Source organism: Hemitrygon akajei, chromosome 1 (assembly GCF_048418815.1).
Source record: "Hemitrygon akajei chromosome 1, sHemAka1.3, whole genome shotgun sequence".
NCBI lineage: Eukaryota > Metazoa > Chordata > Chondrichthyes > Myliobatiformes > Dasyatidae > Hemitrygon > Hemitrygon akajei.
This window is the reverse complement of record NC_133124.1, coordinates 54,042,241-54,060,709: the sequence shown is the minus strand read 5'-3', so window position 1 is coordinate 54,060,709 and position 18,469 is coordinate 54,042,241. Positions and strand designations below refer to the sequence as shown.

The following is an 18,469-nucleotide window of genomic DNA, read 5'->3' as shown; positions in this document are numbered from 1 at the left end:
CTTTATCTTCTTCACTGGGACAAATTTATCCCAAACATCCTGCAAGAGATCCTTAAACATCGACCACATGTCCATAGTACATTTCCCTGCAAAAACATGATCCTAATTCACACCCGCAAGTTCTAGCCTTATAGCCTCATAATTTGCCCTTCTCCAATTAAAAATTTTCTTATCCTCTCTGATTCTATCCTTTTCCATGATAATGCTAAAGGTCAGGGAGCGGTGATCACTGTCCCCCAGATGCTCACCCACTGACAGATCTGTGACCTGACCCGGTCTGTTACCTAATACTAGATCTAGTATGGCATTTCGCCTAGTCGGCCTGTCAACATACTGTGACAGGAATCCATCCTGGACACAGTTAACAAACTCTGCCCCATCTAAACCCTTGGAACTAATCAGGTGCCAATCAATATTAGGGAAGTTAAAATCACCCATGATAACAACCCTGTTATTTTTGCACCTTTCCAAAATCTGCCTCCCAATCTGTTCCTTGGTATCTCTGCTGCTACCAGGGGGCCTATAGAATACCCCCAGTAGAGTAACTGCTCCCTTCCTGTTCCTGACTTCCACCCATACTGACTCAAAAGAAGATCCTGCTACATTACCCACCCTTTCTGCAGCTGTAATAGTATACCTGACCAGTAATGCCACCCCTCCTCCCCTTTTCCCCCCTCTCTATCCCTTTTAAAGCACAGAAATCCAGGAATAATGAGAATCCATTCCTGCCCTGGTGCCAGCCAAGTCTCCGTAATGGCCACTACATCATAATTCCATGTATGTATCCAAGCTCTCAGTTCATCACCTTTGTTCCTGATGCTTCTTGCATTGAAGTACTCACACTTTGGCCCTTCTATCTTACTACCTTTATACCCTTTATTCTGCTTCTCTTTCCTCAAAGCCTCTCTATATGTTAGATCTGGCTTTACTCCATGCACTTCTTTCACTGCTCTATCGCTCCGGGTCCCATCTCCCTTGCAAATTAGTTTAAACCCTCCCGAACCATGCTAGCAAACCTACCAGCAAGGATATTGCTCCCCCTCGAGTTCAGGTGCAACCCATCCAATCTGTACAGGTCCCACCTTCCCCAGAAGAGATCCCAATGGTCCAAAAATCTAAAACCCTGCCCCCTGCACCAACTCCTCAGCCACGCATTCAACTGCCATCTCCTCCAATTCTTACCATCACTATCACGTAGTACTGGCAGCAATCCTGAGAACACCACCCTTGAGGTCTTGTTCTTCAGCCTTCTGCCTAGTTCCTGAAACCCACACTTCAGGACCTCATCCCTCTTCCTGCTTATGTAGTTGGTCCCAACATGTATCACGTCTTCTGGTTGCTTTCCCTCTTGTACTAGGATGTCATGCACCCGGTCAGAGACATCCCAGACCCTGGCACCCGTGAGTCAACAAACCATGCAGGTTTCCTTCTCATGTCCACAAAATCTCCTGTCTGTTCCCCTGACTATAGAGTCTCCAATGACAACAGCTCTCCTCTTCTCCGTCCCATCTTTATAGTCAGCATGGCTTTGTCAAGGGCAGGTCATGCCTTACGAGCCTGATTGGATTTTTTGAGGACATGACTAAATACATTGATGAAGATGGAGCAGTAGATGTAGTGTTTATACAAGGCATTTGATAAGATACTGCATGCAAGGCCTACTAAGTAAGTAAGGAGGCATAGGATCCAATGGGATCTTGCTTTGTGGATTCAGAATTGGCTTGCAGGCAGAAGGCAAAGAGCAGTTGTAGACAGGTCATATTCTGCATGGAGGCTGGTGACCAGTGGTGTGCCTCAGGGACCTTTTCTCTTAATGACTTTTATAAATGACCTGGATGAGGAAGTGGAGGGATGGGTTAGTAAATTTGCTGATGACACAAAGGTTGGGGGTGTTGTGGATAGTGTGGAGGGCTGTCAGAAGTTACAGCGTGACATCGATAGGATAAGAAACTGGGCTGAGAAATGGCTGATGGAGTTCAACCCTGAGGTGGTTCATTTTGGTAGATCAAATTTGATGGCAGAATATAGTATTAATGGTAAGACTCTTGGCAGTGTGGAGATCAGAGGGATCTTGAGATCTGAGTCCATCGGACACTCAAAGCTGCTACACAGGTTGACTGTGTGGTTAAGAAGTCATACGGTGTAAAGGACTTCATCAACCATGGAATTGAGTTCAAGAGCCGAATTATAATGTTACAGCTATATAGGACCCTGGTCAGACACCACTTGGAGTACTGTGCTCACTTCTGGTCACCTCACTACAGGAAGGATGTGGAAACTATAGGAAGGGTGCAGAGGAGATTCACAAGGATGTTGCCTGGATTGGGAGCACGCCCTATGAGAATAGGTTGAGGAAACTTGGCCTTTTCTCCTTAGATTAGAGGTGATCTGTTAGAGGGGTTTAAGATGATGAGAGGCATTGATCGTGTGGATAGTCAGAGGATTTTACCCAGGGCTGAAATGGCTAACACGAGAGGGCCCAGTTTTAAGGTGCTTGGAAGTAGGTACAGAGGAGATGTCAGGGGTAAGTTTTTTTAATGCAGAGAATGGTGAGTGCGTGGAATGGGCTGCCGACAATGGTGTGGAGGCGGATATGATAGGGTCTTTTAAGAGACTCCAGGATAGGTTAATGGAGCTTAGGAAAATAGAAAAATTCACGTAATTTCTAAAGTAAATACATGTTCAGCACAGCATTGTGGGCCAAAAGGCCTGTATTGTGCTGTAGGTTTTCTATGTTCTATGTTCAAATCTACTCCTGTGTGGAGATAAAAACTATCTCTGCATTTCTCCAGCTCAGTTCTCCTTTTGTCCCTTCAACTCATTTTTCCATTTTCCCCATCGTCTGCCCATCCTTAGGATAATTCTTAACATTCCTCATAATAATTCCCATGGTATTGTGTATTGATTTTACATTGCCTAATATGAGACATATTGTAAAGATCTTACGCATTCGAAGTATATTTTGTAAGCCCAAGTTATTGTGTTTGTGGACTTGAAATTACTGCTTTTGTGAGAAGGCTATAATTCACATCTGTTCTATATTTCTTGTTTCTGCTTAGATATCCTCGTTCTTCCCAGAACCAGGACAGGATTCTCCTCATCCTTACTTTCCACCCTACCTGCCCAAATTCAACAACAAATTATTCTTTGTATATTCTGACATCTTCAATTAGATGAAACCAGTAGGTATAGTTTCACCTTTTTCTGTATTCCTCTTGGGAAGTTTCCTTTTGAGATGCTCTGAATTGATTTCCACCTTCTTAAAGCGGATTCTATTGCAGTCCTCATCTTTTGGCATTCCCTCTTCTAGTCAACGAGACCCATAAAACCACTCACTAGGTGAAACAGTGGCTTCTCCCTTCAGATTATTCTGCATTTGAAGGTCAGAATCATCAGCAGGTTTATTATAAGACCATGAGACCATAAGACATAGGAGCAGAATTAGGCCATTTGGCCCATTGAGTTTGCTGTGCCATTCAATCATGGTTGATCCTTTTTGCTATCTCCTCCTCAACCCCAGTTCCCGGCCTACTCCCTGTAACCTTTGATGCCACGCCCAATCAAGAACCTATCAATCTCTCCCTTAAATATACCCAAAGACCAGGCTTCCACAGCTGCATGTGGCAACAAATTCCACAAATTCACCACCCTCTGGCTAAAAAAATGTCTCTGTATCTCTGTTTTGAAAGGGCGCCCTTCTATCCTGAGGCTGAGCCCTCTTGTCCTAGACTCTCCTAACATGGGAAACATCCTTTCCACATCTACTTTGTCTAGGCCTTTCAACCTTCAAAAGGTTTCAAAGAGATCCCCCTTCATCTGTCTGAATTCCAGCGAGTACAGACCCAGAGCCATCAAATTCTCCTTGTATGATAACCCTTCCATTCCTGGAATCATCGTTGTGAATCTTCTCTGGACCCTCTCCAATGCCAGCACATCTTTCCCAAGATGAGGGGACCAAAACTGTTCACAATACTCAAGGTGAGGCTTCACCAATGCCTTATAAATCCTCAGCATCACATCCTTGCTCTTGTATTCTAGACCTCTTGAAATGAATGCTAACATGGCATTTGCCTTCCTCACCACTGACTCAACTTATAAGTTAACCTCCAGGGTGTTCTGCACAAGGACTCCCAAGTCCCTCTGCATCTCAGATTCCTGGATTTTCTCCCCATTTAGAAAATAGTCCACACATTTATTTCTACAACCAAAGTGCATGACCATGCATTTTCCATTATTGTATTTCATTTGTCACTCTCTTGCCCATTTTTCTAATCTGTCTAAGTCCTTCTGCAACCTACGGGTTTCCTCAACACTACCTGCCCCTCCACCAATCCTATATCATCTGAAAGCTTGGCAATAAAGCCATCTATTCCATCATCTAAATCATGTATATGCAGCATAAAAAGAAGTGGTGCTAACACCAACCCCTGTGGAACACCACTCGTCACTGGCAGCCAACCAGAAAAGGATCCTTTTATTCCCACTCACTGTCTCCTACCAACCAGCCAATGCTCTAACCATGTTAGTAAATTTCCTGTAATACCAAGGGCATTTAACTTGGTAAGCAGCCTCATGTGTGGCACCTTGTTGAAGGCCTTCTGAAAGTCCAAATATACAACATTCACTGCATCCCCTTTATCTATCCTACTTGTAATCTCTTCAAAGAATTTGAAGAGAATTGAAAGATCATTTCTAATGCCACGACAATCTGTCACAACCACGGATTTGGCAGCGCAGTAGATACGGCAATTGCGCTTGTGAATATGCACATGTCAGGTAATTATTATTTAATCGTGATAGTATTTAACTCCATACATATCGTCAAAGTGCTTGTTGAGACTTGGACAGTGCGTAGCAATGCTTCGCTGCTGGTTTACTTTCGGCCTTCCCTGAGATGATGGGCTTTCAAGTCAACTGACTCTGAAGACTAGCGGTATTTGTTTATTGTTTAAATGTTCTTTTCAGCCGCAGTGTAGGCTTCGTTTTCCTTTTGAGAGTTTTAGTTAACGGCCCTATTTGGCCCAGCGTTTATTGTTTTATTTTCCCTTTAACACTGTTCATATTAAAGTCTGTGAGCTATCGACCTGCTTTAGCGTCTCTCACTCCGCACTTGGGCCATATCCGAACCTGGTAACACAATCTCTAACACTAGCTCTTTCAGAACCCTGGGGTGCAGTTCATCTGGTCCGGGTGACTTATGTACCTTTAGGTCTTTCAGCTTTTTGAGCATCTTCTCTCTTGTAATAGTAACTCCACCCACTTCTCTTTCCTCACACACTACATCAGGCACACTGAAATACTTAAGCAAGCTAACAAATAATATCAAAGTGGATAGTAAAATTTTTTTCAAGTTTACTAAAAATAAAAGAGAAATGAGAGTGGATATAGGACTGCTAGAAAATGAGGCAGGAGAAATAATAACGGGGACAAGGAGATGGCTGCTGGACTAATTTTTGGAATACACATGTCCTGTACCTTCCTAATTTTTCCCAGAAACACACACCATTGCTGCTCTGCTGACATCTCTGCCAGCAGCTCTTCCCAATTTACTTTGGCCATCTCCTCTCTCATACCACTGTAATTTCCCTTACTCCACTGAAATACTGCTACATCAGACTTTACTTTCTCCCTATCAAATTTCAAGTTGAACTCAATCAGAGTGTGATCACTGGTTCCTAAGGGCTATTTTACCTTAAGCTCCCTAATCGCTTCCAGTTCATTACATAACACCCAATCCAGTATAGCTGGTTCCCTGGTAGGCTTAATGACAAACTGCTCTAAAAAGCTATCTCTTAGGCATTCAACAAGCTCACTCTCTTGTGATCCATTACCAACCTGATTTTCCCAATCAATCTGCATGTTAAAATTTCCCATAGCTATAATAACATTGCCCTTTTAACTTGCCTTTTCTATTTCTTGATGTAACCTGTCGTCCACCTCCCAGCCACTGTTGGGAGGCCTTTATATAACTGTCATTAACATCCTTTTACCCTTGCAGTTTCTTAACTCAACCCACAAGGATTCAACATCTTCTGATTCTACGTCACATCTTTCTACTGATTTGATGGTATTCTTTACCAGTAGAGCCACACCATCCCCTCTCCTATCTTCCTATCCCTCCAATATAATGTGTAACCTTGAACATTCAGCTCCCAACTACAACCATCCTTCAGCCACAATTCAGTGATGACCACAACATCATACCTGGCAATCTGTAATATTGCAACAAGGTCATCCACCTTATTTCTTATACTATGAGCATTTAGATCCAATACCTTGAGTGCCGTATTTGCTGTCCTTTCTGATTCTGCATCTGTTTTGATACTCAGCCTGTTGGCTGTAACTAAGTCTCATCACCTGCCTGCCCTTCCTGACAATCTGACTGCATGCTACCTTCACTTTTTACCATCCATCCTTTCCTGCGTCCTCTCACTCCGGTTCCCACTCCCCTGCCAAGTTAGTTTAAACCCTCCCCAACAGCTCTAACAAACCTGCCTGTGAGAATATTGATCCCTTTCGGGTTCAAGTGCAACCCATCACTTTTGAACATGTCATACCTCCTGCAGAAGAAATCCCAATGATCTAAGAACCTAAAGCCCTCCCCCTGCACCAGATTCTCAGCCACCCAATAATCTGCCAAATCATCCTGTTTCTGCCCTCACTGGCGCGTAGCACAGACAGCAATCCAGATATTACTATCCTGGAGGTCCTGCTTCTCAGCTTTCTAACTAACTCTCTAAATTCTCTTTTCAGGACCTCAGTGCTTTTCCTTCCTATGTCATTGGTACCAATATGTACCAAGACATTTGGCTGCTCTCCCTCCCTCTCCAAAGTGTTGTAGAGACGATCTGAGATATCCTTGACACTAGAACCTGGGAGGCAAAATACCATCTGGGTGTCCTGTTCATGTCTACAGAATCTCTTGTCTGTTCCCCTCAATATCAAGTCTCCTATCACTGCCGCTCCCTTCTCTCTCTTTCCCTTCTGCACCACGGACCCATGGTCAGTGCCTGTAACCTGGTCGCCGTGGCATTCTCCCAGGTGGTCATCCACACAAAAGTATCCAAAGTAGTTTACTTACTTTTGAGGGGAATGGCCACAGGGGTGCTCTGCTCTAACTGCCTATTTCCATTTCTCCTGACAGTCACCCGGCTATTCACCTCCTGCAACTTCGGGGTGACTACTTCCCTGCAACTTTGATCAATTACATCCTCGCTCTCCTGGCATGTGTCATGCGATTTGTTAACTTAACAGCAGCAGTTCAATAAAATACATAATATAGATGAAAATAAATAAATAAGTAAATCAATTACAGTATATGCATATTGATTAAAAATCATTCAAAAACAGAAATAATATATATTGAAAAAAATGAGGTAGTGTTCATGGGCTCAATGTCCATTTAGGAATTGGATGGCAGAGGGGAAGAAGCTGTTCCTGAATCACTGAGTGTGTGCCTTCAGGCTTCTGTATCTCCTACCTGATGGTAACAGTGAGAAAAGGGCATGTCCTGGGTGCTGGAGGTCCTTAATAATGGACGCTGCCTTTCTGAGACACCGCTCCTTGAAGATCTCCTGGGTACTTTGTAGGCTGGTATCCAAGATGGAGCTGTCTAGATTTACAACCCTCTGCAGCTTCTTTCTTTCCTATGCAGTAGCCCTCCCCGCACCCCCCCACCCCCCTCCCGCCATGCCAGACAGTGATGCAGCCTGTCAGAATGCTCTCCACGGTATATCTATAGAAGTTTTTGAGTGTTTTGTTGACATGCCAAATCTCTTCAAACCCCTGATGAAGTAGTTGCTGTCTTGCCTTCTTTGAGGCTATATTGACATGTTGCGACCAGGTTAGGTCCTCAGAGATCTTGACACTCAGGAACTTGAGGCTGCTCACTCTCTCCACTTCTGATCCCTCTATGAGGATTGGTATGTGTTCCTTTGTTTTACCCTTCCTGAAGTCCACAATCAGCTCTTTCGTCTTATTGACGTTGAGTGCTAGTTTTTTGCTGTGACACCACTCCACTAGTTGGTTTATCTCGCTCCTGTACGCCCTCTCATCTGCATCTGAGATTCTAACAACAACGGTTGCATCATCAGCATATTTATAGATGGTACTTGAGCTGAGGTGCACCAGTGTTGATTGTCAGCGAGGAGGTGGTATTTTCACCAATCTGCATAGATTGTGGTCTTCCGATTAGGAGGTCAAGGATCCAATTGCAGAGGGAAGTACAGAGGCCCAGGTTCTGTAACTTCTCAATCAGGACTGTGGGAATGATGGTGTTAAATGCTGAGCTATAGTCGATGAACAGCATCCTGATGTAGGTGTTTGCATTGTCCAGGTGGTCTGCGGCCATGTGAAGAGCCTTGCTATTCTCTCCACTACACTGAGAAAACCAAACGCAGACTCGGTGACCATATTGCAGACTATTTCTGCTCAATCTTGAGGATTCAGGTGACTAATACTTTTATAGCTCATCCCACTTCAACTCCGAGCTCCCTGTATTTAGCCTCCTCCTGCTTGGATAAAGATTGATAAAGTCGACTGCACCTGATTTACCACAATATATACAACCTTCTGATTCAATGTCCAGTTGAATAATATAGGATAATAAGGCATGCCAAGGACACATCTAACATTTCCATCTTTCTTGGCTTAATGTTATGATGGTGTCAGAAGTATATGTGTCTCCTGCTGTTTACATACCTCCCTTAGACAGAGTTGATGTTATGCACCATCCTCTTTCAGCTGGTATCACCTCCATTTGTATCATGCCTTCTCTCCATCTTTCCATGCCCCAAACCTCTCTGCTTTCCCTGAAGTTTAAAATTTATTTTGTGTCTAATTGTTCCCAAATCTGGTGATAGGTCATTATAGGACACATTGATTCTGTTTTTCCCTCTACTTTTTGACTTGGAGAGTACTTCCAGCATTTCCTGTGCTTTTTTAAAATTTCAGATTTACAGCATCTGCAGAATTTTATGTAGGATTGTTACTAGATGATAACATGGCTAGGTGTTTCATCCCTTAATCAACACAACCCACCTTGTTACATCCAAAACTCTCTGCTTAAAGCAAGCAAAGCAATATGTTCATATATGTCAAAGAAAGAAATTAATCTCTAAGTAGTGAATATTTCATTTATTTACTCAAGAATGATTTGGCACCAGTGCAGAATTTTTTCTGCCTGGATGTGCAAAAGTCCTGGTGCATGTAATTTTGCAAATACAATGCATGCAGTCAGACTGTTAAGACTGAACAAAGAGCAGGCTGGTATAATTAAAAGAATAAAGTCAAGCATGCTGATAAGAGAGTGTTTGAGTACCTCGGGATAGAAGCATATATCTGTACACTTGGCAGTAGAATTGAACGTTTGGTTCTTATCAGTTTTCGATTTTTCAGAGTCACACCAAAACTGAAAAAGAAGTTCAAAGATTAGATAAATGTAATTACTTCTCAAAATTGTCATAATTCCAGTTGGTAATTCTAAAATAGATAAAATTTAAAAGTTTTGGGAACATAGAGCCGTGCAGAGTGAAAACAAGCTTTTCAGCCTGATTGCACACTAAATAACAAATCCCCATTTACACTAAATTTACTTGAATCCCATTTTATTCTCATTACCTTTCCATAAACTCACTTTAGATTCTACCGCTCACCCACACGCTGGGGGTAATGTACAGTGGTAATGTAACCTGGAGCCAGCCACATCTTTGGGACCTGGAGGGAAACTATGAAATCTACAAGGCTGCAGAGAGAATGTGAAAGCAGCACACCAGCTGGTCAGCAGCTCTGCTAGCCATGCCACAGTGCTGCCTACACTGCAATTTAAAAATATACCTTTGAAAAATAATCTGCAGGTGCGTCATTTAATACATCATTCACTGAATCATAGCATTGTTACAACTTTGGAGGATATCATTCATCACAACAGCTCTTTGCCTGTCAGTCCCAATACCCATCGCTTCTCCTGTGGCATTGTAATATTTTTCTCATAAATGTTGAGTGAATTAAATGTTATCCGCCTATGCTTAAAAGATTTTTCATTTCAGCTACACGTCCAAACCAGTTTTAGTCGACATTTAACTTTTCATATGTTATGGTAGATTTCTAGATAATTTAGCGTAAATAACACTTCCTATTTTCCTGTTTATCAGAGTATAATATCTGATGATTTGCAAGTAAATATTGGGAAAGCAGAGTTGGTAATGCATAAAAATGATACTTAGACTAAGAATTTCCTCAGAATAGCTTAACCTACACCACTGTGACTTCTTTGGATGGGAAGTTCAAAATGTATTAATGTGAATAAATGGGATTTCAATCCGATTCACACATTTTCTGATGCATTTACAGAAGAGGAGGGTGGTATTTTTTTCTGATGAAATTTCCATTCTATTTTTACTGGTCTTAGTCACTGGCATGAGGCAACAGGAGCCTTTTTCATTGGAGAAATAAAGACCTTCAGGAACATAGCACTCTTAAAAAGACGAGGTTAATAGATACAGTGTAATTCATATTACTAGTCTTTTTGAGCTAAATAGCTTAAAGTCATCAGAATTTTACTGTCTATGAACTATTGATCTGGTAGAGAAGCACCACTGTCATACATTCACAGCTCAGTCACCTTGAATTTCTGTGTATGCACAGTCAAAGACAGAAGTCCAAAATGACTTGGAGGTCAGATATCAGTGAATCTTGCTTCACTCTTGGATATAGTTTTAGTAACTGCAAATTTAAACAGATACTTCAAAAGCAAACTGCAATTCATCTGACTTTCTTCCCCTTTGCTATTGTACCCAGCAGTGCAATGCTATCACACCCTGGAGTGGCCAGAGTGTCTTAACATCCAACCCTTCAACTTATCACTTGGGCTTGCTGCCCTACACCATTCACTCCGGAGGTGTTTCTAACCTTATGGGAGAGGTCAAATACTTAAGTTATTTTAATTTTTAAAATCTTTTTCTTAATTAATTCTATTTGGACTACATTATCTGCATTTCAATAAAGGCAGGGAGCTGTCAAGGTTGTTAGGGTATTTTAGGACATAGGTCCAGCTGTACATCTCCAACGGACCTGTAGCTCAGCCTTGGCGAACAACTCTGAGGGGTGGAGGGTTGGCTCATCTGTCTCTCAACCTCCAGAAAAGGTAAGTTCTGAAAGCATAGAACTATGGTCAAGATCATGGTCTCTGTCTAGTATAATATTATCTTGCATTCTTTTTGATCCCAAGAGTAGATAGCTAGGACATGTGTAGAAACATAGAAAATAAGAGCATAGCATGGTCATTCAGCTCATTAGGCCTGTTCAAATATGCATGATTGACCTTCCAGCATTTTTTTCTCCTCCCTCTCCCTTTTCTATTCACCACTCCAGCCTCTTACCTCTTCTCCTCACTTGTCTATCACCTCCTTCTTCCCTTTCTTCCACGGTGCACTCTCCTCCTATGAGTTCCTTCTTTGCTAGCTCTTTACCTTTCTCACCCACCTGGCTTCACCTATCACCTTCTAGCTTTCATTTATCACCTTCCTTACCCTCCTACCACCTTTTTATTCTGGCATCTTCGCTCTTCACTTCCAGTTAGAAGGAAACCTGATCCATCGGCTGTTTATTAATTTCCATATATGCTACTTGCCCTGCTGAGTTCCTCCAGCATTTTGTGTGTGTTGCTCGGACTTCCTGCATCTGCAAAATGTGTTTATGGTTGATTATTTATTTCTGTACGCTGCATCTCCATATTACTTGATCCCTTTAGCATTAAGTGAATATATCTACCTCTTTCTTGAATGCACTCAATGACTTGGCCTCCAATGCATTATGTGGTTGAGAATTCCACATGTTCACACTGCCCATGTGTACAAATTTCTCCTCATCTCAGTTCTCAATGGCATTCCCTATAATCTGAGATTGAAACCCCTATTTCTAGACTCTCCAGTCATTAGGATCATCCTCTCTGTATTGACTCTGCAAAAATGTTATAGATCTTATAGGTTTCTATATGATTCACTATTAATATTCTATATTCTGGTAAATATAAGCCTCACCAGCCTAAGCTCTCCTTATACATTAATCCTGCTAGTCCAAGGATTAGTCTAGTAAAAACACAATACATTCTGTCCGTAGCAAGAACATCCTTTCTCAGATAAGATGACCCAAAATTGAAAACAAAAACTATAGAAAAGGCACACCAGCAAGGTACAACTGCAGCAAGATAACCTTGCTCCTGTACTCATATCCTCTTCCAGTGAAGGCCAAAGTACTCTTTGTCTTCCTAATTAGTTGCTGCATTTGAGTGTTTGCTTTCAGTATAAAGTGTACAAGGGTATCCAAGTCCTGTTTCACCTTGCTTTTAACCGGTCTACCTTCACTCAGGTAATAAAGACTCTGTTTATAGAACCAAAATGGTTTTCTTTATGTTTCTCCAAATTAGTTTGTGCCTGTATGTATTCTCCCACTCATCCAACTTGTCCAAACCATCTCTCTGGACCCTCCTCACAACTCACACCCCTCCCACTAATCAGGCTCCCCCATGTGCCACAAGCTTTCTGTCTTCCAAAGTGGGCCAGTTGGGTTTCCATGTGAGCAAAAAACTCGAGTTGTAGAATATTGAGTGGATAAAAATTCACTAGTAATTTTAGACTCCTGGAAATTTGCTTGATTGGATTTCTGGGTCAAAGAGCAGATTGCCATTATTTTCTTCCCGAAGTCTCCTAGTGTTTTGTTCTCATCTTTTTAGTTTGCCTCTCCTGAGAAAGCATGTAGCTCTGAGATTGTGAGCTGCACTGAGCAGTTTGTTTTTGCCTTCTCATTGCTGTATCTGTGGAAGAGAGACATTCTTGTTTCTTCTGGCCTTCAGTGGAGAAGCGGCTGGGCCAAACTGCAGAACTTAAGGTCCATATTTCAGGACCAAAGTGCCAATAACAGCATGAAAAGCTAATTTACACATATACCTATGGATAAAAATTTGTGATAGATGTTTGCACTCAGAACAGAATAATGATTGGAAGGAATGGTTTTCATCTGTTGAAGAACTTGTACACTCATTGAAGCAAATTGACAACAATACTTCAAGAACTTAGATATAAAAATAGAATCAGCTATCAACACTTTTCTGTAAGGAAAACAATTATAAAAAGTAGGGAACACTGCACACTATTGAAAAAGTAATAGCTTTACCTTCCATTCCAATATTATGTATGACAAGGAAACATCACACAAGGGAATGGATATAGTTATCTCCAAAAAAAAAAATCAGGTTATCTTGGAGGCAATTCATTTGATCTGTGGCTTTCAGATTTAAATGAAAGTTCTTTCCTCTCCTTAGAAAGGTTCTGATGTGGTTTCTGGGTGGTGTAAAGCCAAATAACTGAGATAGAAAATGTGGAGTATGCAAACATTTGTCAAGATTAAGTTCAAAAAGCAATCAACTTCATTGGAGAATTAAACTGCCTTTTAAACTAGAGGTGATGCAAATGTTGTAAGGAAATGTAGTCAGAATAATGGTGCATATAATTATGAAAGAGTTGGCCTTGCACTTTCTATAGTAATAATGCTCTAATTATAAGTGGTCCAAACTCTGGGAAATCTGGGTGCCAGTGATGGTTCTCTACCTTTGTCAGTGTCGAATTTAATTTGATGATTACTAAAAGTACTTTATATCTGACAGGAAAGTCAATTAAAATGTTGTTCCTACTAGTTGGTTTTTACTGTTCATGAGGATATTCAGTCAACTATCCTTGTAACCCTTGGTACTGATGGTACAAAACTAAATACAAATGCAAAATAATATGGATTCAGAAAATCTAAAAACAGAAAATGTTGGCAATGCATAACAAGGTAAGAAAGCACCATCTGTAGAAAGAAAATATGTTTGCCACTGTCTAGTAGTTCTTCTCCCCCATGATCCTCCATCCTCTACGTGCACACTGCTTGTCCAGAAGAGGAGAGCCTACCCCAGTATGGCACCAGGAACTGGAGTAGTGCAGTCAGGAGGTACTACCTTGATTAACCACTGATGGCATTTGTTACACTGAGAATCTAGAGACGGGGTTTACCATTGTAAAGGCCATAGGTGTTATCAATAAAATTAAAATATCTCTATAATTTGGAGACATTAAAATACTCTTAAAATTGATATAATTAATTGAAAAAAAATTAAAATTAACAATATGGAACAGGACTGTAAAATGTTGAGAAAAAGCATCCAAGAACACATATAGTATATATTTTAAACCATTAAAGTAAGCAGTAAGGATAACCCATTTTCAAATCTTTTGTTTTACAACCCCAATTGATATCTAAAGGGTATTGGATGCTCTACTAGATTTAACATGACATGTTCCGAGTTGTGATTCCCTGAGAGGGAGATGTTTTGTAGTTCCAACTGTGCTGATTGGAAATGCCATCAATAGCTCAGAGAAAATGGACCATTGTTCCGGGTTGAACAGTCATTGACTGAATCAGTAATCCCATTTCTTTCTACACAGAGGCCATCTGACCTACTCACTGTTTCCAATATTTCCTGTTCTGTAATACAGAAACAAATACGATAGCCAAATGTTGGAATTACATCGCTGCTAATATTTGCTATTTGCTTGAAGGTTGGAGAGTAGAATGGAGTATAACAGCATTTAAAACTGCATGATGTCCAGTGGTTTTATATTGAAAACAGTATTGATAATTTATGAAGCCAAAGCTTACTAAAATAGCGGAAAACAATGTAATACGTACTATATTTATTATAGCACCTAGAAAGTTTATCAAAATGGAGGCGAATATGATGACATTCCTTGCGAAATTGTTTTCGTTGATCCAGCAGCATGATTTTCGAAGAACTAATGGCAGACATTTGTAATCCTCTGCAGTAGTAATTAATACCAGTGCAGCATGCAACATGATCAAAATGGTAAACTGGATCACCATTGGCATCATTCTATGGAGAAAACATAGTACAATTACTTTGTTTAACTGCATGCATGTAAACTATCACTCCCCATAATCTTGCTTTTGTTACATGAATAATTAATCCAGAATGCCGCCTCAGGAGTTGTTCGTCTGGCCTGATAATATGGCATGATGTGCTATACTTTTCACTGTAGAAACAGAAGAAAAGTAGAAACATAGAAACATAGAAAATAGGTGCAGGAGTAGGCCATTTGGCCCTTTGAGCCTGCAATGCCATTCAGAATGATCATGGCTGATCATCCAACTCAGAACCCTGTACCTGCTTTCTCTCCATTACCCCTGATTCCTTTAGCCACAAGGGCCATATCTAACTTCCTCTTAAATATAGCCAATGAACCGGCTTCAACTGTTTTCTGTGGCAGAGAATTCCACAGATTCACCACTCTCTGTGTGAAGACGTTTTTCCTCATCTCGGTGCTAAAAGGCTTCCCCTTTATCCTTAAATTGCGACCCCTCGTTCTGGACTTCCCCAACATCGGAAACAATCTTCCTGCATCTAGCCTGTCCAATCCCTTTAGAATTTTATACGTTTCAATAAGATCCCCCCTCAGTCTTCTAAATTCCAGTGAGTATAAGCCTAGTCGATCCAGTCTTTCTTCATATGAAAGTCCTGCCATCCCAGGAATCAATCTGGTGAACCTTCTCTGTACTCCCTCTATGGCAAGAATGTCTTTCCTCAGATTAGGGGACCAAAACTGCACACAATATTCTAGGTGCGGTCTCACCAAGGCCTTGTACAACTGCAGTAGAACCTCCCTGCTCCTGTACTCAAGTCCTTTTGCTATGAATGCTAACATACCATTTGCCTTTTTCACCGCCTGCTGTACCTGTATGCCCACCTTCAATGACTGGTGTACAATGACACCCAGGTCTCATTGCATCTCCCCTTTTCCTAATCGGCCACCGTTCAGATAATAATCTGTTTTCCTGTTCTTGCAATCAAAGTGGATAACCTCACATTTATCCACATTAAATTGCATCTGCCATGAATTTGCCCACTCACCTAACCTATCCAAGTCACCCTGCATCCTTTTAGCATCCTCCTCACAGCTAACACCGCCACCCAACTTCGTGTCATCCGCAAACTTGGAGATGCTGCATTTAATTCCCTCGTCTAAATCATTAATATATATTGTAAACAACTGGGGTCCCAGCACTGAGCCTTGTGGTACCCCACTAGACACTGCCTGCCATTCTGAAAAGGTCCTGTTTACTCCCACTCTTTGCTTCCTGTCTGCCAACCAATTCTCTATCCACATCAATACCATACCCCCAATACCATGTGCTTTAAGTCTGCACACTAATCTCCTGTGTGGGACCTTGTCAAAAGCCTTTTGAAAATCTAAATATACCACATCCACTGGCTCTCCCCTATCCACTCTACTAGTTACATCTTCAAAAAATTCTATAAGATTCGTCAGACATGATTTTCCTTTCACAAATCTATGCTGACTTTGTCCGATGATTTCACCTCTTCCAAATGTGCTGTTATCACATCTTTGATAACCGACTCTAGCATTTTCCCCACCACCGATGTCAGACTAACCGGTCTATAATTCCCCGGTTTCTCTCTCCCTCCTTTTTTAAAAAGTGGGGTTACATTAGCCACCCTCCAATCCTCAGGAACTAATCCAGAATCTAAGGAGTTTTGAAAAATGATCACTAATGCATCCACTATTTCTTGGGCTATTTCCTTAAGCAGGCTGGGATGCAGACCATCTGGCCCTGGGGATTTATCTGCCTTTAATCCCTTCAATTTACCTAACACCACTTCCCAAATAACATGTATTTCCCTCAGTTCCTCCATCTCACTAGGCCCTCGGTCCCTTACTATTTTCGGAAGATTATTTATGTCCTCCTTAGTGAAGACAGAACCAAAGTAGTTATTCAATTGGTCTGCCATGTCTTTGTTCCCTATGGTCAATTCACCTGTTTCTGACTGTAAAGGACCTACATTTGTCTTGACCAATCTTTTTCTTTTCACGTATCTATAAAAGCTTTTACAGTCAGTTTTTATGTTCCCTGCCAGCTTTCTCTCATAATCTTTTTTCCCTTTCCTAATTAAGCCCTTTGTCTTCCTCTGCTGGTCTCTGAATTTCTCCCAGTCCTCAGGTGTGCCGCTTTTTTTTTTGCTAATTTATATCTTTCTTCTTTGGACTTGATACTATCCCTACTTTCCCTTGTCAGCCACGGGCGCACTACCTTCCCTGGTTTATTCTTTTGCCAAACTGGGATGAACAATTGTTGTAGTTCATCCATGCGATCTTTAAATGCTTGCCATTGCATATCCACCGTCAACCCTTTAAGTATCATTTGCCAGTCTATCTTAGCTAATTCACGTCTCATACCTTCAAAGTCACCCTTCTTTAAGTTCAGAACCTTTGTTTCTGAATTAACTATGTCACTCTCCATCTTAATGAAGAATTCCACCATATTATGGTCACTCTTACCCAAGGGGCCTCACATGACAAGATTGCTAACTAACCCTTCCTCATTGCTCAATACCCTCGACATGTTGGTTCAGAAAACCATCCCTCATACATTCCAAGAAATCCTCTTCCTCAGCACCCTTACCGATTTGGTTCACCCAATCTATATGTAGATTGAAGTCACCCATTATAACTACTGTTCCTTTATTGCATGCATTTCTAATTTCCTGTTTAATGCCATCCCCAACCTCACTACTACTGTTAGGTGGCCTGTACACAACTCCTACCAGCGTTTTCTGCCCCTTAGTGTTAATCAGCTCTACCCATATCGATTCCACATCCTCCAGGCTAATGTCCTTCCTTTCTATTGCGTTAATCTCCTCTCTAACCAGCAATGCTACCCCACCTCCTTTTCTTTCCTGTCTATCCCTCCTGAATATTGAATATCCCTGGATGTTGAGCTCCCATCCTTGGTCACCCTGGAGTCATGTCTCTGTGATCCCAACTATATCATATTCACTAATAACTATCTGCACATTCAGTTCATCCACCTTGTTACGAATGCTCCTCGCATTGACACACAAAACCTTCAGGCTTGTTTTTACAACACTCTTAGCCCTTATACAATTATGTTGAAAAGTGGCTCTTTTTGCTTTTTGCCCTGGATTTGCCTGCCTGCCACTTTTACTTTTCACCTTACGACTTTTTGCTTCTACCCTCATTTTACACCCCTCTGTCTCTCTGCACTTGTTCCCATCCCCCTGCCACATTAGTTTAAAGCTTCTTGAACAGCAGTAGCAAACGCTCCCCCTAGGACATTGGTTCCAGTCCAGCCCAGGTGCAGACCATCCTGTTTATACCGGTCCCACCTCCCCCAGAACTGGTTCCAATGCCCCAGAAATTTGAATCCCTCCCCCTTGCACCATTTTTCAAGCCACGTATTCATCTGAAATATCCTCCTATTTCTACTCTGACTAGCACGTGGCACTGGTAGTAATCCAGAGATTATTACCTTTGTGGTCCTACTTTTTAGTTTATCTCCTAACTCCCTAAATTCACCTTGTAGGACCTCATCCCGTTTT

The 18,469-nt window shown here is 41.5% G+C and overlaps 1 protein-coding gene across 3 annotated transcripts in view; it reads right to left on the bottom strand.

Moving 5' to 3' along the window:
- Window positions 1–18,469, bottom strand: part of adcy8 (adenylate cyclase 8 (brain)) — a 129,977-nt gene that overhangs the window by 34,866 nt on the left and 76,642 nt on the right. For all 3 annotated transcript variants that reach the window (XM_073043334.1, XM_073043350.1, XM_073043343.1), the window contains exons 10-11: window positions 14,725–14,926; window positions 9,320–9,409 (exon numbers count right to left, since the gene is read on the bottom strand). In XM_073043334.1, coding sequence (XP_072899435.1) covers window positions 9,320–9,409; window positions 14,725–14,926 — 292 coding nt within the window. The remainder of the gene's footprint in view (window positions 1–9,319; window positions 9,410–14,724; window positions 14,927–18,469) is intronic.